The sequence below is a fragment of the Mytilus trossulus genome, chromosome 7, assembly GCF_036588685.1.
Source record: "Mytilus trossulus isolate FHL-02 chromosome 7, PNRI_Mtr1.1.1.hap1, whole genome shotgun sequence".
In the NCBI taxonomy this organism is placed as follows: domain Eukaryota; kingdom Metazoa; phylum Mollusca; class Bivalvia; order Mytilida; family Mytilidae; genus Mytilus; species Mytilus trossulus.
The window spans coordinates 65,477,716-65,503,394 of record NC_086379.1 but is presented as its reverse complement, the minus strand read 5'-3'; the positions used below and the strand labels follow the sequence as shown (position 1 = coordinate 65,503,394).

The window sequence follows — 25,679 nt, the reverse complement described above, 5'->3', positions numbered from 1 at the left end:
AATGTTAAAAATCAATAATTCATTAAAACAATTAAAGCTTTGCCTTATAATTCATATCTTTTTATTAAAAGCTGTTTCCGTTAAGTTTTAGTTAATTTTTGAAGCCATGAGTTACATGATAATTGATACTGCAGATTCAAAAGTTGTTCTAATACAGCCATAAAGGAACTTTTTTATTCCAACTATCTTCTGATTTCCCTTTTCAGGATTGACACCCTTCCCTTTTGAAATCCTAGCTGGAACACTGGTTCCATGTATTTGACTTTCTTAGATAATTGATGACCTATTAATTGACCAAAAATTTGGAAATTGGACTGTTAAAAATGTTAGACAGATCTTCAGATAACTGGTACCCGTTCTGTTCGTTGCATCACTGAATTACAAAGTTTCAATCAGTTGACTTCCCATGTTAGATCAGAAAAAGTATAGCCTAAAATGTTCATTGGCATGTACAATTTATGCATTTTACCTGTTAAGACTCGCACACTTTCTTAAAGTCAATCTTTTGTTTGTTCAGAGGACAATGACACTTTTCAGAGCAGGTTTTGGGAAAGAGTTGCATTGAGATATTTATTCCTGAAGAATTAATAAGCGTTTCTGCTGTTCGGCCCTTAACAATTTGTTAACCTTCAGCTGAGTATTATATGAGTTGGTTTACAGGACAATAAGTAGTAACACAATTTAGAGGAAATTTTGTTTGACAAATATAGAAAAAATTCTTAAAGTAAGCTATTTTGTTCTCCTGAGTTTACAGTGGAAGCTATTATTTGTTATCATGTTCCTAATTTAAAATATCACTTTTCACAATATCACTGAACCTCTTTAGGATTTTTTGGCAACTTTATATGGAGAAATGACAAAACTGAGTGATACCTATGACATTATATACTTATTCAAATTGTACCATATGACACAGTCTGCAAAGGTTTCCTATCTATTACACACACGTATTGTTGGGTAAAGACATGAGAACCCTGACACCCATCTAAACTTAATCTCAAATTGATCTATAACATTACATCTTTGGCCTATTGCTATCATCAAATTTAAATCATCTGTATACCTACGTATACCTATATAAACATTATCCTTCAACCTTTGTCTGACATCTTATATCAATAAATCTACATCAGATCTACTGAAATCTATCCACATTCAGATCACCAAACAATCCCTCCTTGTTATTCAATGGTTCACTGATTACCTTTCACAAAGAAAGGACTTGTTTCTTCATCATTAAATTCATGTTGGTTTTATCAAAACAGGATAGTTTTATTTAACATTCTAATGTTTATTTGGACTCAGTTGACCAACGTTTTCCCCTTGGGACATTTAACTATTTCCTGTCTGATGGCCAACAACCATATATAAAAGAAATAGTTAAAATTGTTCATTGTTATCTGGCACACACCTTGGTACACTAAGTTCAATGATGTCATGAGAAATGACTCCTTTAAAAGGCGTTTAGTTATAGAAAAACATGTTCTTAGACAACACGAACACACACCATCCCCCCCCCCCAAATACCTCTAGATTCAAAATTGTGTGCCCTGTGTGAATATAATACAAGCTGAGTGGCAGATCCAGGGAGGAGGGTGTCCAGGGGTCAGAACTCCCTTGTTTTTGATGATCAACGCTTTTAACAGAGACATGGTTGGAACCTCCCTTTTAAAATTATCTGGATCCAACCCTGGTACTTTAGATATTTATTTTTGGTTAAATGTGGACCAATAAATAATGACCACATCAGCAAAGAGTTGCAGTTTCCTGTAGCTAGATAATACACCTACACCATTACACAGCCCACATAATACTTCCTTCCATTGATTATAGCTTTCTTACCATCGTACTTCCTTTCACAATAAGGAAATCTTAAAGCATTTTATAACCATAAGTGGCTCTTCAGTATGTCCTTTTTAAACGTTTGATTTTAAATACTGAGCTTGCCTTTGAATTCATTTACAAGGATAAATACTTGTATGTAGAACTCAATACCATTTTACAAAATATATCATTCAATAATTTCCAACTGATATATCATGCACAGCATTTTCAAAACTTTTATCCTACAGGTTGGAACCTGCATGTTTTTTTGTCCATATCTTATAAAATTCAATAAATCTATTTCTGAAGATCTTTTCAATATCTATAATTCATAAGGTTTCAATGCATGATAGAAATTTCATCCTTTGAGAAATTATCAATTATGCAAAGCGTTAGACATAAAACATTTTATCATGTCTGGACAAACATAATTTATGTTCTTTGACATAGCAAATATTTTACTTCTACCTTCACAGTTTAAACCTGAATTGTCATTTTGTGTATGGAGTTATTATAGGTGTTGTTAGGTCTGCAAACGTTGGTAATTGAGGGGGGTCTTTTAAATGTATAAGTTTGTTGATATTAATCTATCATGGAACCTATTAATTCAAGGTAACTTTGGAAGACTTTTACTAAAAAAAAATAAACTGACACCTTGCTAAAGTTACTAGTGTTACTATTCAATGGCACTTGGCAAATAAGAACGAAAATTGGGATAATTAAATGCAACATGAAAAAATTCCATTTCATGACAATGACATTAACCTTTATCCAGCAACTTAACATAGAGCATGACAACATTAGTTTTACTTGTCATTTAGGGCGAAACATTCAAATATAAAAGACAAATGTGTATATGGAACATGAGGCCCCAAGTAAATTATATGGAAGTAAATGTAAAACCTAATGATCATACTGTTTTCTTTAATTTGCCACTCTGAAATAATAAAGGGGCATAACACATTAAGTTAAGACAAAGTGAAGTAAGAGTGCAGAATCAGAAAATTTAGTAATTTTTCCATTTATAATTAAGGGACACAACTTTAAAATGATCAAGTAATGGCACCAAACTAGATTTGTGTTAAATTCATAACATATGGTTTATTTAAACTAATGTTGCAGAACAGATATTGGTCAGTAACATACAGTGGTGGACAAGGATACCTTTAGGACCCCTATGCCTGCTACAGGGACATACAACATATTAGAGAGGAATCTACCCTATCTCTTTTAAAATAATGAATGTTTTTCAATACATTAAAATATTTTGTTAAGCACAGGTTTATTGGCCTTCAAGGACCTTGACCAATTTTGCAAATAACTTCTAGTTCAAAAGACTTTTAAACAGTATAACCATACATTTATTGAGCTCAATTATAAATGTTGACACCAAATTTAATGTTTGTTTAAAAGAAATTAACTTTAAAAGTTAAATAAAAGACCAATGAGCCATGCACAGGACATTTCTATCACATGATAATAGTTCACAAACATCTAGGTTACTTTACTTGTGCTTATATTCTTTCCTGTTTATGCAAACTATGATTACTTAGAATTATCTATTTCCTCTAAGTTATCAAACAAAGATTTTTATCACATTTTTTTTCGGAGAAAGATTTCAATAACCTAATTTCTAAAAATTCCAGTTTTGTCTTCGCTCATATCATTTTTTTTTTTAAACTTACATTTTCTTGCACATAATGTGATCCAAGCATTTATCTTATTAGATTCAATAACTTATTGGATACATCTAACGAACCCTCATTAGTAGGATTAATCAACAGTGTAATGGTGACTGCCCAAAACAAACTACCCATATCATTAAAGTGATGGAAACCTTTATGTTTGGGAAAGACAATTAGACCTGACAACAGCTTTACTAATTGATCATGGCAAAATCATGTAGGCATGAACCAACCTAAAAGTATACAACTACTGTCTGTCTGTTTATTGACAGAAGTAATCATCACAGCACATGCTAGTGCTATTGTTTTCTATTTATAGGATTTATGGATACTTAAAGATATTTCAGACTTAAGAATATCAGTTAACTCATTTGAAAATTAGTTTTTTCCTCCCCCATAGAATTATCTGAATATGCAATTTGTTTTGCAATACATAATAATTTTCTCAATTTTCTTTATTCCAAGGTAGACTAATAAGGTATTAGAAATATGGTTATTCCAACAGTGCAGTAAACCCTTTGCAAAAGTGACATGTCTGTTTGGTTTTGCAGAATGTACAAATTTGCAGATACGCCCAGTCAGATTTGGGATGTTTAATTTGATGCCTTGTGGTGAGGAGTCTCTTGAGTGCAATGCTCTCTGCATATTAAGAATCCTTGCCACAACTCTTAGAGGGGGTCCGTAGGTGGTCTTGTTGCACAGATAAATGTGAGCCCTATCTAATTCCTTATTTTCCAGTGTCAATTAAAAGTTCATGCCCGTCATCCTGATGGACCATTGCTATCATAGGATCTACTTATTGTTTGATTGTAAATTTGTTGTTGTCCTGAACATGTACTAACAATTTGGACAATAAACAACCAACAATCAATCACATCAATGTTCTTTACCTCAAGAAGTGATACAAAAAGTATAAACTACTTCAAGAACTCTCGACAGATCTATGCCATCTCCTTCAGTCTAGATAGATATAGGTATCTATTTATAATACAATTCAAAAATAAAGTTAATGACAAAGTCGATATACTACTATTCCATATTAATACATTGATCTATAAAAGATAGGTACATTAATGTCTAGTTTATCACACCTGTTGCTTTACTGAAACTGAGAATAAACTGTAAAACCTGGTGCCATTAAATCACATGAGAGAACAGTTTGTCAACAATGATGTGGCATTTAACTCGTGAATATTACTAAATTATGATTCATACATGTCACAAAAAAACTTGTATTTTTAGTTTAAACTATAGATATACAAATCTTTCTTCTATTTTTTAGGCCAAAGTTTGGTGACCTCTTTCCTTATACAACTAAGAAATCACATGTCAATTTTTTTTTTAATCTGTTATTTTTTCAACCGAAAAAACATGTGAAGCATAATAAATATTACGGACGTTTAGTCCCAAAAATGTTCAAATTACATTTGAGTTTGTTTTTCATTTCCAAGAATGATACCAGTGACTTCTGTTACTTGAATTATTCAAAGACAATCATTTCCTTGTATTTTTTAATTTTTTATAAAAGACTTCCTCACTATAACATTATTTAGTTCTTATCAACACCTTATTATATTATGTAGGTCAAAAATAGGTGCATTATTATTATACAGAACCAAAATGTACAGGATAAAAGTCAATATAATCTCCACATCATTTTAATATATGAGTCTAAGGCCAGACTTTTTTTATTATCTGTTTAACGAGAAAATTTGTAAAAAAATAGGGTCGAGGGGACGAAAAAAAAAAAAAAAAAAAAAGTGCAAAATTGGTCCAGTCGACACTAAAAATAAAAATAAAACCAATCTAAGTGACCTTTTTTTTTTTTTTTTTTTTTTTTTTTAAGAATTTATCAAAATACAAGAACAATGGAAGAAAACAGACCTCTAGATTTGGGAGCTGGGATACTAAAATTTTGATAAAATTTAGTTCAAAATACAAACATCATTTAGGAATAATTTGGTCTGGGCTACCAGCTTGAGTTTCCTAAGTTTTATTCCGGTGTAGGGTGCAAACGTGTACTGTAGGACGGGGAGGACAGGGGTAAGGGAGACAGGGAGAAAGGGGGTAGGAGAAAGGAGAAAGAGGGTGAGAGAAAGGAGAGGAAGGCTGGGAGAAAGGAGAAAAAGTTTAAGAAAGGAGAAAAAAATAAAATATATCTCCTTTTAAAAAATGATCTAATATTTCAAGAAAAAATATCAAAAGGAGATGTTTTATTCTAATGGGAGAAAGGAGAACGGGATAGGAGAAAGGAGAAATGGGGTGGGAGAAGGGAGAAGGGTATCCCCCTCTGTAGGGTGCGAAAGTGAAAGGGGGTGAACGTGAATAAAAAAAGTGGTTTTTCAAATGATTTGGTCCCATCCATACACAAAATTCAAAAGCATTATTGATTTTAATTGAAATCTTTGATAATATTTTAATATGCATACTACGATACTACTTCAAAGGAAAAATATAAACCCAAACTCTTCCAAAACGTTGACCGGCATGTCAGGTTCAACATCTGCCTCGTTGGTTATAATGCGGCTGATGCCAATATCTTCCGGTAACTCATTGGACAACATGACCCCGATTGCCTCATCTCTATTACACTTAACAAATTTGAGTGAACACGAACTTCTCTCTAGTGATCGGACTTAAAGTTTAATGTAAAAAAAAGGTCCCTTCCCGGAAGTCGCCGTTTTGTTTGACCATGCGACAAGAGATAAATTAATAATCGCAGACCCGAACTCGTACTTTTTTTTTTTTTTTTTGAGGATTTCGTTACAGTCGGCGGAAAAAATAAAAATAAAAGTAGGAGGCACTACTTTTATTTTTATTCTGAAATCGGACAATGTGGAGTCGGCGGATCTCGTTAAATAGATAATAAAAAAAGTCTGGCCTAAACATAACCACATATCTGATGACCGTTTTCAAGCGTTATAAATATTCATAGTTTTATGAATTATTCATTTATATTTAAAAACTCAGACAAGTTTAGACCTCTGTATGTACACTTTTGAAGCTACATGTACTTAAGATTTTAATATTTCAAAAGTCCCTCTACACAACCTTAAATTTTTTAATTAATACTTCCTAATCATGCTAAGAACAGGATTGTATATACTTAATACTGAAGGCCAGTCAGTGCACCAATGCACATGCAAGTTCATTTTTATACGGTATGTAAATTAGTGAAGTGGAAGTGGTTTCAACCCTCAAAAATCAAGTACATCATTTCAATTGAGTATTGCAAAAAACAGTACCTATCCCTTCCTTTGGTGATTAAATTAAAAGGGTGACATCATATTGAATGAAACATTGAACCTACTGACATATGATAGTAAATCCATCATTTTGTATCATGGCATCACAGAAAACAGTAAACAAGAAAACAAATTTGTCCATCAATTATAAACAGTAGTCCCTCATGATTTGTTTATAAAGTACAGCTGTATATAATGTATATCTTTTATAAATTCATTTGTTAACTTTTAAATAAATGTGTTTTTCAATCAAAAGAAGACTACATATATATATATCCTAAAATGCTGAGTTGTGATACCATATCGAGAAATATCTAAGTTAACCATGAAATATAAATATATCTCCTACTAATATATACATGTATAGCAATATAAGGCCAATCATTGTAATCTAACACATATTTCATATTCCTTCCTCTATTTTTATCATAAGAAATGTAAGGACTTTTAGCTGCTTGTCTAAACTATGCTATTTTAAGATTAGCAGACATGTAAGTGTAAATAGTTCCTTGTAAGGTACATTTCCATGGTTTAGTGTAACTGGGCCAAGTGTACACTCTTCAAGGTAAAGACAATCTTATCAATTTTGGAAACCAAAACCACGGAAGGTATTGTTGACTTTTGGACCCTAGAATGGAATGATCAATGCCCAAAATCAGCTCAAGGTGACAAATACCAAGTGACCCAGTCAAAACAAAAAGCCATCATTAGCGTCATTTCAAAATTAGTAGCATTTAATCAGCATGCCAAATTACATGAAAAACAAACATACAAATTTGTCCACATGTCAACATATTTGATTAAGGTATCATTAGTAACCTAAAGGCATAGTCCAATAAGATGACGTAATCTAAGATATCAGGGACAACCTAAGGTCACATTACACAGTTCATAGTACTATATATACACGTGTAATTTATAAATGTTTACGTATGACACATAATTAAAACTATGACGTTTTTTGATGTTTGACTTTTGTGAAATGAATAAAAAGCAAAATTTTAAAGGTCAACCCCTTTTTTGAGACTATTTGTAAATTTTTTGATTGGATTTGATTATATAAGAGAAAGACAATTTAAAAGGAACAATATTTTCTGTATTTGACAATTGAACCTAACTTTCTTCTACATATAACTATATACATCAAGGACAATCATAGGCTATCAAGTTGAAAACGGTATTTTAATATACTCTTGAGACAACTGTCAAAAATGTTGGATTTTTTATGTTGGGTATATTGACAAAGTAGTAAATTCATAAAATTTAAACCATTAAAAGTTTGGATCTCTACTTTGAAATAGCACCATTAAACCATAAACATTTCAAACAGAAAAATATTTACTTTCCATTAATTGTCTATTTGTACATAAAAACGTTTCAACTAAAATCCATGAGGTCTCCAATGATCTATCAGAATTCTTTGTTTCTAAGACAAAGAACATTTTCAAAACAAATGGACTGATGGTTTTACAAATTGCTGATTAATTTCAAAGTTTGCATAAAGCTGAATCAAACAATAGGTTCCATATATGCCATGACCAGGTTTAGAAGATAATCAATACTACATACTCCAAATCCATCTCAGTTGAACAATGCAAGTAATACCATATACAACCAGAACCAATCACCAAAACTAAGATCAATGCTTAATTACAGTAAAAGGCCAGAGAAAATATTTACTCTCATACGAAGTAGTATTAATTAAAGTATAAATATTTGTTTAACCAACAAATACTGTAATAAGCCTATAATTTATAATATTTGTTCCATTTATATTGGATTCATAAGTACTCAATTTCTGGTACAAACATGACAAAGCTGTGAAAGTGTACATAGTGGTATTGTCTATTATTTCAGTCTACTTTTTAATCTATGAATAATTCAGTCAATAAAAGATAAATGGTAAGAGTTTGGTAATGGGCATATACTATTATAGGTAATTTCTTCCTCTTTAAGGAGCTTTCCCTATACATGTAAGAATATGAAGAATAAAAAAAATAAAATATAAATAAAACCTTTGCAAAGCCCTGAACATGTGTGCAGCAAGTCATTTTCAACCCCTATCCTCTGTTTTCTGTAGTTTACAAAGGAAGAACAGATATACAGATACTTACAGGAACTTAGTTCTTCTGGTGGAATCATCAAAGTTTTAGGAATGCTGCTGGTATCAGTAGCCATGTAGAGCGGTGATGATAGGTTGTACATGGGTGGGTACATGTATGGCCAGTACCAGTATGGTGACATGGCCATGTAGGACATCGTTGTGCTTGAATACGACATTAATGGATATGTAGATTGAGAATTTGCATAGGAAAAATCGTTGGTTTGGTTACCAAATGGATAGTTATGATTGTAATAGACAGTAAAAGTAACATCAGTGTCTGTGAGATCTATGAAAACACTGTCTGGATACAAGTAGGTACCAGACTTGTTTTCTTTCTTTGCAATGTCAATATCAAGAAGTTGTTTCTTGGTTTGTGCATTCTTGTCTTTTGATAGAGTGTTATCATTCGGTGGATTTCGCTTGCGAGAGAGGGCACTATCGGTGGAGTTGCCTTGGATTTCTGGAGTACTAGTATTTGAAACAGTGATTTCGGCACTGCATTCAGCCTGTTCCTGTACATCTTGTGAAATCTCTGTTGTTTTAACTTGATGAACCTCCTTAGACTTGGGGTCTTCCTCTAATGTATTACAATAGTACTGTAGTTGGTAGAGATCAGACTGACATTGTGGACAGTCGGCAGGGGGACAATCATAACGGATCAACGGACAACCTGTAGTATATCTAGCCAGCTGTTCAAGCTCATCTTTTGTAAATTCTGATTCTGTTGTTTCCTGATGAGTACTTGACAAATCAGAGTCAGACTGGATTTCAGAACTAGAAACAACAGAACCATTGTCACTCTCTGATTCCTCAGTAATTGAACTTTTCTCACTTGAATTCAAATCATTGCATATCACGTCAACATTGTCACACTCCCCAATACTACGAGGCTTATCATTACTCTCTGGCAATATATACGAATTATTCAACACATAATTTGCAACAAATTTTGAATAGGATTTTTTGGAATTTTTATTTGTAGTAGCACTATAAGTGTCTTTCTGATGAGATTTTTCTAAGACTGAGATCAAGGCACTAAGATTTTTAACGTCTTTCTTTGTTTTAATTTCTTTGGGACTAATTATTTCTTCTTGAGCATCACTCTCTGAACTTTTACTGTCAGTATCAGTTGTGTCCTTCTTAGCCCTGAGCAAAGTGTCAGCAAGAGATCGCTGTTTTCTGTTCAGAGCAGCTTTCAAAGTGTCTTTCAAAGGAATAACAATTGGTGTATTAGATTTGTTAAATTTTTCTCTCTTCTTTGGCTTTTGTCTCCATCTATTGTTCCCTTTAGAACGTTCTTTTAAACATCTTTTACATGAAGAAACAGTTGCAGTATATGAAGGATAAAAATGTTTTAAATCAAAACTTACAGCGTTACTTATGCTAACTACTTCCCTTTTTGCTCCGATGGATTGAACGACTACTTCTTCCTCCATTGTTCACTAAATTAAATTATGCGTCTTTGACATAAACGAGAAAACAAAATGTGTCACGAACACACCTGAAACAATAGGAAGTGTGGTATTACATAAAAACCACCAATGTGTCCTTCATACGATAAATATAATCCTTCATAAGAAAACAATCTTATTGTCGTAAGTGTGTATAAACAACAACTTATCACGTCAATTATATTAAAATGTCCACCACACCTAATAGACTACTATCTCTGATGCTCCCACATTGGTGTATGATCATGAATGAAATGATTTGATTCTACCTTTTGATTCAAGAGGTATTCACACAGTGATCTGTTCACCTGGTCTTCCTTGAGCACATGTTGTAAGTGTGCAAGCTTGACTTCCTGTCCTTTGTCCTGTGTCCAAACAAAGAATCTCAGATGTAGTCCATTGAATTGACCTCACACTTCTAATTATCTATTTCACTACCTGCAGGTAAAATAGTTGTTCAATAATAAAATTAACTTCAACTCCTTTCCCTCTAGGCAAAAATTAACAAGTGAACCATGCTGTGTCTAATGACAAGTCTGTAGGATTGTGTAAAGTAATCTAGGACTTTAAAACATATTGATGACAAAGACTGCTTGGGACTTAACTTTATACATAAAGCTAAACCAAACCTATTCAAAGTTAGTCAAGGATAAAAATATAAAGTTCATAGTGTGTATTTAATAATAAGGTTAAATATTAATACAAGAATAGACATGTGATTAAAATCTCCGCTTCTTTAAAAGGATTTTTTAAAAATAATATAAAATAAGCTAAAATGTCTGAGAGCTTACCGGTACAGTAGTAAAAGAGTTGTAGTAAAATTTATCTTATCTCAATAGGTCAAAATAGTACTGACAAATTTTGTGAATGAACTTTGAAGTGAAATCTCAACTGTTTAAACAAGCCCACCTTATTTTCTTATCAAGGAAATATGCTAAGTATTAACACCTCCTCAAAATACTCACTCAGTAATAATCTTGCATCCAAGAATTTACTATAGTGATAATTCTCCCTCGTTTTGACGGTTTATTCCTGATTTAAGGTGTTAACAATAAAATGGTCATCAGTAAACAATTACACAGTAATGAAACATGTCCTGACAATAATTGACAATTTCCTTGACATTTAGGACAGCCTTTATGGACTCTTGTCTTTCTTAAAAAATATATATCTTCTCTACGAAACAATCAATAATAACAGAAGAAATTCACGAAATGTTTACATCTTTTCCTTTTTGCCGAGGTGAAGTATATTGTAGAAATCTATGATGACATTCCCACCGATTTATTTATGTTGATATACTCATTAAGATATGTTGTTGTATATATATACCTGAGCTAAAGATCAATATTCTCTCTCTAACCCTGAGGTATTATTTGAATGCACACTAATATCCTCATGTTTTTATAGATGGCACTGGACTCTAATCCTAGAAGCTGTCATACAAGGAATCCACCTGAACTTCTTGACATCATCGATGTTAATAAGGCATCAGTAGTCATGTGACTTCTCGGTGAATATTATTGAACTGTAATATAGTTTGATAGACAGGCAGTGAGCCTACTACTACACAGACACACAGAGGATCAAGGCTAATTATCTTATCTATACTGCACAATTTATCAATTATTATGTAACAAACAAGTTATGGATTCGCAGGTCATAAATGGCCATATCAAATAGGATTGTTTTCCACAACAAATGTTAATCTCTGATACTCTTCCAATTGACAGTGTGTATCTCACTATATCCTAAATATTATGCAAACCTATGTAATATTGCAAAAATATTAATGAATACTGTCTTTACCAGAATATGTGATAACCTTCGAAGGACAATACTCTTGAATGACCATAACCCTTATCTTAAATATAGGACCAAATAACAATACCATACCATTGCAATACTAATATTAATGAACACTAAATAACTACTTTATTTAATTCTTTTTAAATGCTACACATCAAGTAATAGAGATTGTAGCTCTCAGGAACTATTTGAAATCGATACTATATATAAAAAAAAAAGTATTTTTCTAAAAAAATAAAGAGGAAATGGGGTTGGGATGATATTGGTTTTACAGTATCTGACACATAATCTTCTAGGAATATATCATAAGTTGTGCATATCATAGAAATAATATACAAGTTCTTTTGAACTTATTTTTCTGTTTTGACCCATAGCAAAGTCTTTATGCATGAGGATTATTATTATTATTAAGACCCATAAATGACACATATATTTTATCATCCTCACCAGAAATTTACATAAAATGGCCAATTAAATGATGAATAATAATAACACATATTATAATTCTTTCAGAATCTACTTTATATCTATTTTATAATCATTTTATAATCATCAATGTTTCTTTTTCCATGTGTTTCAATAAATAATTGTGTTTTGTATACAGGTCCTGTCTGTAGTATATAATGTTCACCTGAGATGACCTTCTAAATGACATGTATGATAAATATGTACATTTCCAAGATACACATGCTATTTATATTAATAGCTAGACATTTTATCTTGGCAAAGATTTACTTCAATATCAATGAAATATTGACCTCTACAAAGATTAACAGACTTAGAGTCTTAAAGTCAGGAAGTCAATGGCTCAAGTTATAATGGCCCCATGAAAAATCAAAGTTTGGAGAGAAAAACATCTACGGGTAATAATAATACTGCAATGACAGAAATATTATTATGTTGTATCTAATTGTTGGTCCAATTTAAAATCACATATACACGTACCAAGACTATAAGAGTCCTGGGACTACCTGTTCTCTGAGACACAACCTTACAGGACAAAGGGGAACAACCCAATTGAATATAAACTTCTATTCTCTATACCTTATATGACTCTAATGAACTCAAAATTAACAAGCTATAGCCATATCATAACTCTAATATGATTTCTAAGTTACTATGAATTAACTTGTCATATCACAGACTATATACATTAATGTATGCATGTTTGACATATCTTTTATTACAATTTTGTCAGCATAAGTATTAGATTATAGTATTATAGCTCTTGTAAATTTGTATTTAAAAATCAAAGAATCAAAATTAAACAGTTTGCACCTCATGCTGTTCTTGATCTGATCAAAGTGTTTGTAAAAATAGACATGTAGGTGTAAGAATAACGTGAGATCATTACATTCACTTAAAAAAGTTACATTATATCTTTTATGCCTTCAGGAAATGAATAGTTTAAAATGCAATTTAGATTACCATGTAAATTTTTGATCACTTGTTAGATAGAGTTATATAGAAATTACTGCAGGGATCGAATACTAATGATAAAGAATTTGTGATAAATGTAATTTTAAGATAAGACAAAATCAGCAAGTTGTTACATCACTCGTATACACCCACAACATTCTTTTATTTAATCAACAACACACCAAAAAATCATCATCAAATATCTTTGATGCATTTTTGCGTCATCAGTTGGCACGTGCCTTTTAACATACGCAACTCCCAATCATGAAAATGCTAAATATACCGCATGAATGAAAAAGTGCACTGATTTTCTCACACGTTTTTTTCAGTATTTTAATCTTGTAGAATATGATTTGTTTGAACTCTTGATTACGCTGCAAAAATCTTAAAAAACATTTCCGTCTGGAATGATCGCTATAGGATTGTTTGCCATGCCTTTAAAGTGTGTACGTTTTTTTTATCAGGGCCCCTGCTTGGCAAACATACAAATATACAAATGTAGTAAATCTTTAACATTCTTTATAAACCACAAATATGCAATGGTTAATGACTTTGGTTTACACATTTTTACCAAAAAGATTTTTTCATCAACATGAAACCACAAGTGTATCAGTTTACTACAAATATTCTCATCATTGTTAGGGACGACATCAAAAGATCGATGTAGGATAAAAAAACTTAAATCAAATAGTTTGGGGGTGGGGGTCAACATTACTACAAGTTTTGTTAATCTAAAATCGATTTTACATATATCCCTATTGGTCAATCAATTTCCCCCAAATTAATTTAAGAGAGGGGTGTGGGGGTCAGTGAAAAAACTATGTGAATTAAGTTTTTTATCCTTCATTGAACTTTTGATGTCGTCCCTTAAGTCAAGAATAATTGATGCATTGTGATAAATATCATGATATGCAGAAACATTTGAGGTATCCCTCCTTTTTCTTTTCTAGAAGCAATTGAATTTCACTTTGTTTAGGACATACAACAAAGTCAGATTTGGCAAGAAGCTTAAGCATCATCCCCCAAGCAATTAAAAGTATCTAAAAGCAGGAAACACATGTCCAACAGACATAGCACTCACAAGTTTTAAATAACTCATCAATGTCTATCTGCTGACCAAACATGAAGCCATTCTGTTCCCTTATACCCGAGAAAAGTGTGACAAAAAGTATGTTTGAGAAACAAAGAAACAGATAGTGTGAATGAAATATACCACTCCCCCTAATCAACCATGGAGGGTGGTATAATTTATCAAAGTATTAATTCCTGGAAAACTGATAGATAATGCTTTGAGAAATATTATTCTCATGCTCTTCTTATCATAAGGCAATTTGGGACATAATATTTTCATTGAAAAGGGAAATATTACCAAGATTTTTCTAAAAAAATTAATAATTGAAACTGGACTAGATAAATGATTTTAAAGGTGTGGTGCGTGAAACACTCATAAAATGATCCTCTTATCTTTCCATTTATCCCAAGATACAAATTCTTTTAGAAATATTCTGTTGAGTTTGTGCTTGACATTCAAATCTAATGAACTATCACTTGCAGACGGGCAATGCAACACACCAGAGGTGCTTATAATAATATGTATCATCATTATGCAACAGTTCTGTCAAAAGTCCTGAACAAAGAATAGTTTGCCAGGACAGATGGACACAAAATGATTCTTATAAATACCCTATAACTTTATACTTAACGGTTCATAAAATAAAGTAAATTTGAGACTGACAGAAGTTCTATTATATCAGAAGTATTAAAATTAGGGCTTTAGTGACTAACTGATAAACTACAGTAATTCTGTGTGCATATTTCATTTTCTTCATGCTCAGGACCACAAAAAGTACCATAGAAATTATGACCATTACTAATTTACACGTTATGATCAATGATAATACTGCAATTGTTACATTTCTACTCATTTTTACAATGAATAACTTGTTTCATAGCTGGTGTTTTTAACCACAATATTATTGATAATTAGCAAAATTTCTCAATTAAAATGCACTGAAGAGTGAAAGTCATCAAGTATGGAGATTGAAATTGATTAACATATTATAGTACTAATAAAATATGTCATTCTGAGGTATCAGAGTACATATATATTGGCCCAGATTTCTTTAGAACAAAGAAATGACAGTTTACCACTGTCATCAAATTTTTTTTTAAAAATATTATACAATTACATATATATTACATTTCATATTTTTCTACAGGCAGTCTGCAGAACTTTTTATATTGATTTATTTAAAACAAAAGACAAGCTGGCTGTCTCACATTGGCACTCATTTAACTTATTTCCATATTATTCTACTTTCAAATTTCAAACACATAAATGCTGTAATATTTCTGGATTTACCAATTCTTCATTTTACGTGAAAACCTTGGTCTATTCAAGTCTGTAATGCTAACAGCAGCCCTTGACCTAATCATTGTAAATAAAACTTGTCTATTTTTTCTTGGAGGCTTCTTTGTATCAATGTATGGAAAATATAACAAACTGTTACTTAAACACACAGATCTTCACAAAGTTACAGACACAGTTCTCACATTATTATAAATGCATCTATTTTTGTGGGAACCAACTTCATTGGATTATGGGAAATTACTTTTTTTTATGGATGCAGGTATTTGATTTCTCAGGTTGGAAAAGTCTCCATTCAAGCCTTCATAAAATATATATTATGGTGAACACAAGCAAAATACACGAAGATCGTTATAAAATTAATAATAATGAATCCGAACTAATTCTTTAAGTATGGATTTTCGTAATAAAATGTACACTTTTTTATTTGAGGTAAAAATAAAAAAATACACTGCATCTGTCACCAACATTACAATTATTTATTTGCACTGTAAGTACTCGTTTCTCTCTACTGTTTGAAATTTTCTTTTGTGTTTTTGATTATTGGCTAAAAATTTGTACTGTAAGCACTCATTTCTCCTCTCTACAGGTTTTTTAATTGAAATTTTCTTTAGTGTTTTTGGTTATTGGCTAAAAATTGTTGTTGTGTTAACTAAAGAACTATTTACCGTTAATAGACTTTTTTCATATTTCTGACTTTAGACTACAGGAGTAAATACTTTTTTTTAAAATGTTACCTTCTCTGTTGTTGGAACATCCTAGTACTAATTGCCTCACCCCTATAAATTTTACTAACTCTCTATGGATCTGAAAGGGGTCATATATGTTTTGCCCTCTTCTGATAAAGTACCGATTTTAGTGCATATATAAATAGTGTTGTGTCATTAGTTTTTGGTGCAGTTAGTTTAGAATGCTGTATCTTATTATCATATACAACTCTAAGTAACATGTATATATCCTTTATGATGACTCGAGATATTTCATTTGTAATATATACTAAGTATATGGTATGTAAATAATCTAATGTATTGCATAATTTCCATTTTTTATCCTGTTGATCTAGGCAAAATATATTGTTCTGTGATCCTTCCAATTTTTTGTTTCATTAGATTATTCAGTACGGTGGTGGGGAGCTGAACTGTGGTGCAATCTTTATAGAGAAACATGTAGTCTGGTTGAAAAGGTGCAGATATTTTTTTCATAAAAAATAAGACAAAAAAATCAAGGTAAAACTAAAGACCTTTATGTTTTGTATCAGCCATTTATTGTGAAGTCTCTGGGACAGAGCGCAGGCCTTGACATTAAACATGAGTTGTTTTATTTAGATTGATTCCAAGATTTCTTGTACTTATATTATAATATCATAAAAGGTCCTGGCTACATGACCAATTAACTTAATAATTTGAATCCTTATCTTGGGTAGATACTTTTCTTGCAGTATTCCATTTTTTTTTAAATGAACATTTTGAGGGTTGCAAGTATTTCTGTTATGATTTGCAAAGAAGAATAAAAAAAAAATATGTTTCAGAAAGATACATGAAGATTTATGGTAAAGAAATGTGGGTTGAACAATAGACTGCAACATAACAGCATACAAATTTGAACAAAAGACCCAGAGTGTACGGGTCAGGTCAGCATACAGCCTTTATATTTAGCTATGGAAAACTCCCTATGAGCCAAAACTTACAGATTTAAATAATGGAAAAAAAGCTAAAACAGTTAGTAATGCCTTTTGTCTAGACAACATGTGAGAACTTAATTTTCTTTAAAAAATATTGTTTTTCTTGTACTATAAACCAAATATTTAGAATGGCTTGTAGACAGTTTTTTAAGATATGCACAAATGGATATTGGGGTTTATTAATGCCTTATTGGGAAATTTGAATGTGAAAATCAGGGCTTTAATGTCATGTTACATGTAAGAATGGACCTTGAGAAATGCTAAAAAAAAGTTCAAGTGACATATTTTACCTATAAATTAAACATTATAACCCCAGCTTTTTCTTACAATATTTAAAATTTGTGCTGAAATATTTGTACATATATATGTTGGTAACCTAGTAAAAAAAAACCCAACAAAACTGAAATGAATTGCTAGCTTATTCATAAGAAGATCAAGTTATTTCCTAGCAGTTAGTAAGTACAATCAGCTGAGCAAATTAAACTAATTCACAGAAAACAAAATTTAATTCTGATACATTATCTGCTATGAAAGAATCAATTTACTCACAAATATTTAAATTACTATTGAATGTCATAGTATATAAACATGGTCAATGCCCTTATTTGTTATTTTTCAATTATGTTTTGAAGTCCAGTTTAGGTTATGCAAACAACTGTCGTATATGAAGGCATGTCAACATCAAGATTTAGGGGATTTCAACTGCTGTTCTCACAAGTCAATTTGATTTTAACAATTTTGGTGATTTAAGCTTACTACTCCTGCTAACTATAGAGGTCATTTTTACTTAGTTGAACTTCAAACTATAGAAGTCATTTTACTAGGTTGATCTTTTAACTGGGAAGTAATTTTACTTGGTTGAATCTTAACTTCAGTGATGAAAAAAAAGGTTAAATATTGTATAATGACATGCTAAAAATTACCATACAATATATAACATGTATCGCTGGCAAGCTTGGAGTTCACAAGAACTTATTTACCATGTAGTCACCTTTGGTAATTATGAAAACAGTGACCTAGTAGTAATATATCATAAAAAAATAATAATTTTGCCTTCAACAAACAAGATGGTGTATTTTACCGTTAGACATATATAAACATGTTAGTACACTGTACTTGAAACAACTTGTAATTCTCATAGGTATCAGATTAGTAGTCAACAGAAAGGACAACAACACCAATACATCTGTTAGCTCACCAAAAGTCCAATTTCCAGCTCTCATTTTCATATCTTGTTCCTTTTCTACTTGTCTTTGCAAGAATATACGCAATAAATGTACTGTGTTTTTACACATAAACGTTACAAATTATTTCCTAAATTGATTTTGAATTTGTCCTCCCCTCCTTGTGAAAAAACATTTAATTCTGTGCATATTCAAAAGGCTTGTCCTTTCACAACATCACTAAAATGTTTTTGCCAATTGTACTTTTAATTCATCTCTACAAATTGATCAACTGGTAAAGCATTTTAGCTCATTGCCTACGTGAAAGGTTGTTAGTATGAAGCAAGTGCAAAGTAACAAAAAATATTCTTACCATCCAATTCTTGTGATTGCGTGTCTGTGTCTTGAAATATGAAAATAGTATGTAAAAGTTCAAAAATTCAATAGACCATAGCTGAAGGGTATGGGCCATATTATAATCTCCATGGAAAAAGAAGTTAATGATAATGCATAGCATACCCCATATCATTGACTAACCAATAGGAGCTCATCTTAAAATTACCAAAATCAAACACTTTATTATGTAAACTGTGCAAAGCATACAAAGTCAATTAAACTTGACTGAAAGTGCAGGGCAAAGATTTTCTTTGTAGAAATGAGAAATGTCAATACTATTACAAAGCATACCAAATAATATTGACTAAACATATAATCATCTTTAAATAGACCTAAACATCTACTTTAACATGTAAAATATATGCAACAGTTTCAAACTCATTGCAACATGACTGAGGGGACAGGGGCCACAAAAACTCAATGGAGATGCTAATATTAAGACAATTGCATATCAAATACCATTGGCTGGTCATAATCATCTTAAAAGTAGCCTAAACATTTACTTTAACATGTAAATGATGCAAAAGTTTCATAAAAACAATACTAAGGAGACAAGACCAAAATATATTTGTATATATAAATATGAGATGTGCAAATGCTAAAACAACTGCATACCAAATATAATTGACAAACCATTAGTTGTTTCCCTTAAACTGATATATCACAAACTTGATCATATAAACTGAGCATAAGTTTTAGTCAATAGACCATGACTCAGAAAGCAGGGTCAAATAACTTCCATGGAAATTAGTTGTGCCAATGTTGTGATAACTGCATGTCAAAAATCTTGACAAACCAGGAGAGGTTCCCCCTTAAACTAACTTCATCACAAAGTAAACTGCCACAACTGAAAACATAAAATTTAGAAAGGAAATGGTGAATGTGTCAAAGTGACAACAACCCGACCATAGAGCAGACAACAGCTGAAGGCCACCAATGGGTCTTCAATGTAGCGAGAATTCCCACACCCGCATGTGTCCTTCAGCTGGCCCCTAAAAAAACAGCATGCATTAGTCTCATCTCTGCATACTCTTGAGATGAGACCATAAGGAACACTGGTTAATAATAGTTTGACTAGAATAACTTTTCATCATAATGACATTTTATACATGAATTGTTTTATACATTGTTTAATTAGCTATTACATTATTGCTTTGTTTGAATAAACTCATTCTGACAAGTATAGTCCCATTTCTATATGTAAAGTAATTATGTAAAGTATAGTCCCACGCCTATGTGAAATAATTCTGTCAAGTATAGCCCTGTTCTTCTGAAAGTATAGTCCAATTTCTATTTGAAGAAATGATGTCAAGTATAGTCCCTTGTCTATGAATTAATTATGGCAAGTTTAGTCCATTTTCTATGTAGTAATTTTGTCAAAAATTGACCAAACCCTATGTGAGGTCATTCTGTCAAGTATAGTCCCATTTCTATATTAAGTAATTATGTCAGTATATTCTCTTTTCAATGAAGTAATCCTGTCAAGTATAGACCCATTTTTATATGAAGTAATTATGTCAAGTATAGTCCCATTTCTGTATGAAGTAATCATGTCAAGTATAGACCCACACCTGTATGAAGTAATCATGTCAAGTATAGACCCATTCCTGTATTATGTCAAGTATAGTCCCATCTTGTATGAAGTAATCATGTCAAGTATAGTCCCATTCCTGTATGAAGTAAGCATGTCAAGTATAGTCCCATCCTGTATGAAGTAATCATGTCAAGTATAGTCCCACTCCTGTGTGAAGTCATTATGTCTAGTATAGTCCCATTCCTGTATGAAGTAATTATGTCAAGTATAGGTTCATTCCTGTGTGAAGTAATCATGTCAAGTATAGTCCCACTCCTGTGTGAATTCATTATGTCAAGTCTAGTCCCACTCCTGTGTGAAGTGATCATGTCAAGTATAGAACCACTCCTGTGTGAAGTAATCATGTCAAGTATAGACCCATTCCTGTGTGAAGTAATCATGTCAAGTATACACCCACTCCTGTGTGAAGTAGTCATGTCAAGTATAGACCCACTCTTGTGTGAAGTAATCATGTCAAGTATAGACCCACTCCTGTGTGAAGTAATCATGTCAAGTATAGTCCAACTCCTGTGTGAAGTCATTATGTCAAGTATAGACCCACTCCTGTGTGAAGTTATTATGTCAAGTATACACCCACTACTGTGTGAAGTCATTATGTCAAGTATAGACCCACTCCTGTGTGAAGTTATTATGTCAAGTATAGACCCACTCCTCAGTGGCGGATGCAGGAATTTTCGAAAGGGGGGTGCTAGCCCAGGGCAAAGGGGGGGGGGAGGGGTGCAAAACATATGTCCCGATTCAAATGCATTGATCGGCCAAAATAAAGGGGGGGTGCGCCCCCCCGGAACCCCCCCTCTGGATCCGCCACTGCTCCTGTATGAAGTAATCATGTCAAGTATAGACCCATTCCTGTATTTTGTTAAGTATTCCTGCATGAAGTTATTATGTCAAGTAAACTAGTCCCATAACCTACGAGAGGTAATTATGTCAAGTATAGTCTAGTTCCTTTGTGAATGACAGAAGATTTTACAAACAAATACAAAGGTTTTATTTTGATTCAGTTTAAATATTTTTATCATATAAACAGTACAAACATGACAAACATAACCTCTTGAAAGGTTTTTACCAAATAAAATCAGTTGCTTTTGGACATTTGACAAAAATGAAAGATGTAATTTTCTTTTAGTAACATTTTTAACCCATACAATAATCTTCCAATTATACTGAGAAAGGGCAACCACCTTGATGGTAATGTCCTTAAAATAAATGGAGTTATGAATTTGTAACAAGAGAATCTCCTAAAGGGCAACTGAATTAAGACTTTTGGGAATGAAGCATTTATGTTTTGAGTGCATCTTTATTGATCACATGGATTTAGATGGTCATTAACCCTGCTCAAAGCAAAGTTTGCCCATCTGATCATGTGTGTTTACACCACTGCTTAAAATAGGGAATCTTCTTACTACATTTCTCATACAGCTTGAATCTAAGATGATAGCTAATCAAATGTTCTAATCAATATTCTAATCTTTTTCTTTTTGTTTTCCACTTGCAGGCATAGGACTTAGGTACATTGACCTAATATATAATGTCATTGATGACGTCTGCTTTTAATTGTAACTAGCTGACAGCAATGTCACACAAACTATAGAATTAGCAAAAAAGGTGTTTTTCGGCCACTGACATTTCTATGAATACCCAATCCATTGTTTATTGCAACATTATGTTTAGATATTGGTTTGAAACAAAAGTGTTCACAGAGAGTCAGAAGTGGACACAGGTTATTATTTGAACAATTTCAGGTCAACCAAAATGAAAATTTTTATTATAATATTGTCTGTATTTACCATAAATAGGATTAATATTTATTGGGATGACAAAATGATAAGTATATGCATATTGGTATCTTTCTTGAAGACTTCAAAAAGGACTTGTCAGTAATCATGCATTTGAAATCTATAAACACCACAAATAAGGCACTTGTATAAGTTTCAAAATGAAAGATACTAAAAATGAAGTGAATTCTATCTCTGAACTGTTAAAGAACAAAAATATGTGTCCATAGAACTGCTCCCACTTACATTTCCATGTTCAGTGAACTACGAAATCGAGGTAAAGACCAAAACCCTAATTATGCCCAAAAAAGATTTTTAAATTCAGATCATGCAGAACATATTCACTGAGTTTAAACTTAAACCTAAACTTAAACTGATATGGGACTGACTGGAAATCAGAAAACAATATTCACCTTCTATTTGAGCTTCTATTTTATGCTTCCCGCTAAAAAAATATTGACAAGTGATCCTTTAAAAACAAATATCGTCCATGGTAAGCATGACATTTCTAATATGATATCAAAGAAATACAGGCAGATAGCATGAAATTTACAAATACATTTATCATTTGCAAACATTTGATCCCATGCAAAAGTAATCTCTATTTGAAACAAAATTCATCATGATATTTTGCAATTTGAACATCTGTACTTTAATAGATTAACACTAGGTTAAAACAAGGACAGCCTCAGATGTTCAAATTGCAAAGCCCTGATTGAAAATTATGTGAATTCATTAGCATTCAAGACATAATTATATATAAAACATCTTTAGGTCAAAATGCTGCCAAAGATGCAAGTTGATAGGGATGTGTAGTCTGGAATATTTGTTTGCCAAATATTACCTCAATATTCATATATATATTTCAAACAGCCATAAAAATTACAATTTCCATGTTATGGGTAAAATTTTGTACTTTTTTTAGAAGTCTACGTCATGTTTCAGGAATTTCCGAATATCAACATTGATTCTAAAATAAGATCATAAATATATCATTTGTTTAAATTTGATAAAAATTAACAACAACTATAGTAATTTCAACATCCTAAGCTTGATGCTTAAGTTAAACCATTATCTTTTAGAGGAAAAGATTTTATAATGATAAATGTTAGCTTCATGTCCAGTGTGAATAATTTCCCATATATATCCAGGATTAGAACAAATAAAAAATAAATCCTACAGATAAACATAGGTCCTGCAAAGTGGCTTGACTTTGGGGTCAAATTTTGATTAAGTCTGTGACAGAAGTTAGATGCCATGTGGACCCCATACTAGGTTCCAACTAGCTTTGGGTCTGGTAAACTAAAACAATGTGCTGCCAAGTACAATTTCCATTGTTCAAGAGACTAAATTCTGTATCAAAGTGCAAATTTGATTTGTAACTTGTCATCATGCAAATACAAGAAATTCTGGTCAAAAGCTGCAGCATTACAAAATTTTTGTGGACAACTGTTATATTATGTAATATCTGAAAAAAGATATAAGCCCTGTGAAAAGGATGATACTAAATGAACTACAGTCATTGTCGGTAGTCTAGTATCAAAGGCTTAAAATAAAATTTCATATCACTAGACTTATTCATCGTTATATCTATTTTTACTCTTCCATTACTATAAACCATATAAGTTTCATGAGCCATTTAGTTCCAAGAGTAGAAAAATAAAGTGAACATGTTAAACATGGGGCTCCTTATATAAATACATCAATAACATGAATAAACAGTGAAAAAGAAGTTTCCCTTGAATTGAGTTGAAATGGGCTAAACATGAATGAAAGAATCAGCAAAAAAAGGTGAATTACAATACTTAAATCAAAAGCATACTGGTTCATAGTCATGATAGTTGTAACATACTCCCTTCACATGTTTTTTTTAATTCTGTGACCTTGAAATATAACATTTAGGTAATGTCCTAAAATCTGGGACAGAAAAAAAATTTAAGTTGTGTGAAGATATGATAAAGATTCAAAAGATATCATCTGGAAAATTTTCTTTATATCTCCTTCTTTCAAGATGGCTGGTGCCATATCCTAGGACTCTGATGAAGTTACCTAAAAATCAAATGGGGCTTTCCTCTTAACAAGGACAAAGCTTATTAAATGAAGATACTATTTGAAAACAAGCTCCATCTTACATGATTTATGACAACAAATAGATGACTTTGACAAAAGGTTGACCTTGACCACAACAATATATTTGTTAAGTGTATTGAGGATTTCATATAACTAATCTGTTTTCTGACGACACTTTTTTCATAAGCTTTTTATGTTTTGTTTGTACAAAGGTATGGTAATGTATATTGAAATAAAATACTTCTTTACTACACATAAGATCAGGTTTTATTTTACAGTATATTCTGCAAAGGATGTACAAGTACAAGGTCAATTATTAGGGTTTTACGTTACAGTATAATCTGCAAAGGATTTACATGTACGTTTACAAGGACAAATATAAGGGTAACAATGTACGTTCTATTATAACCTGCCAATGATCATCATCATCGCGTACATGTATGTTTACAAGGACAAATATTAGGGTTTTACGTTACAACAAATAACAAAACCAAGTACTTACAAAAACCTGTAGACACTGAAATTATATCAAGAAAAATATTACCTTTAGAAAAATTTCTGGCACTTTTTTCACAAAGTATAATATCAAAGTTTATATAACCTTTAGCAATATTTCTGGGGCTCTTTAACACAAGTATAATATTATCTTTATATTATCTTTAGCCAGGATTCTAGGGTGCTTTAACACAAGTTTAATATTATTTCTAGGGCGCTTTATCACTATATCATAAGCAGTCTGCACAAAAAACTTTTTCAACTACTAGTCCAAAGACCAATATTCTGACATTTTTCTTATTTGGTTCAAACAAAGTTTTTTAAAAACTTACTAGTCTGAAAGAAATTTTATTAGTCTGGGGCATCAGACTAGTGGCTAAACATGCAGACTGCATAAGTATAATATCAAGGATAGCATTACCTTTAGTCAGATTTCTAGGGCTCTTAAACACAAGTATAATATCAAGGATATTCACCATCAGCAAGACTTCTGGGGCTCTTTTCACAAATTTGAATGTAAAGGATGATGTAACTTTTAGCAAGGAATCTGAAGCTCTATTCTCAAATTTATACCAATAACTTGTTAATTAAACTGTGAAG

The 25,679-nt window shown here is 31.7% G+C and overlaps 1 protein-coding gene across 6 annotated transcripts in view; it reads right to left on the bottom strand.

Moving 5' to 3' along the window:
• LOC134725588 (CCR4-NOT transcription complex subunit 6-like) overlaps positions 1–25,679 on the bottom strand; it is an 83,030-nt gene that overhangs the window by 28,842 nt on the left and 28,509 nt on the right. Inside the window, exons 1-2 of one of the 6 annotated variants that reach the window (XM_063589532.1) lie at positions 11,642–11,868; positions 8,869–10,747 (exon numbers count right to left, since the gene is read on the bottom strand). The exons of 2 other annotated variants lie outside the window; for them this stretch is intronic. In XM_063589532.1, the coding sequence (XP_063445602.1) occupies positions 8,869–10,294 (1,426 nt within the window). In that variant the 5' untranslated portion in view covers positions 10,295–10,747; positions 11,642–11,868. Of the gene's footprint in view, positions 1–8,868; positions 10,873–11,274; positions 11,583–11,641; positions 11,869–19,122; positions 19,153–25,679 lie in introns of those variants that run through there. 3 more of the 6 variants (XM_063589533.1, XM_063589535.1, XM_063589531.1) reach the window with 3 other exon arrangements.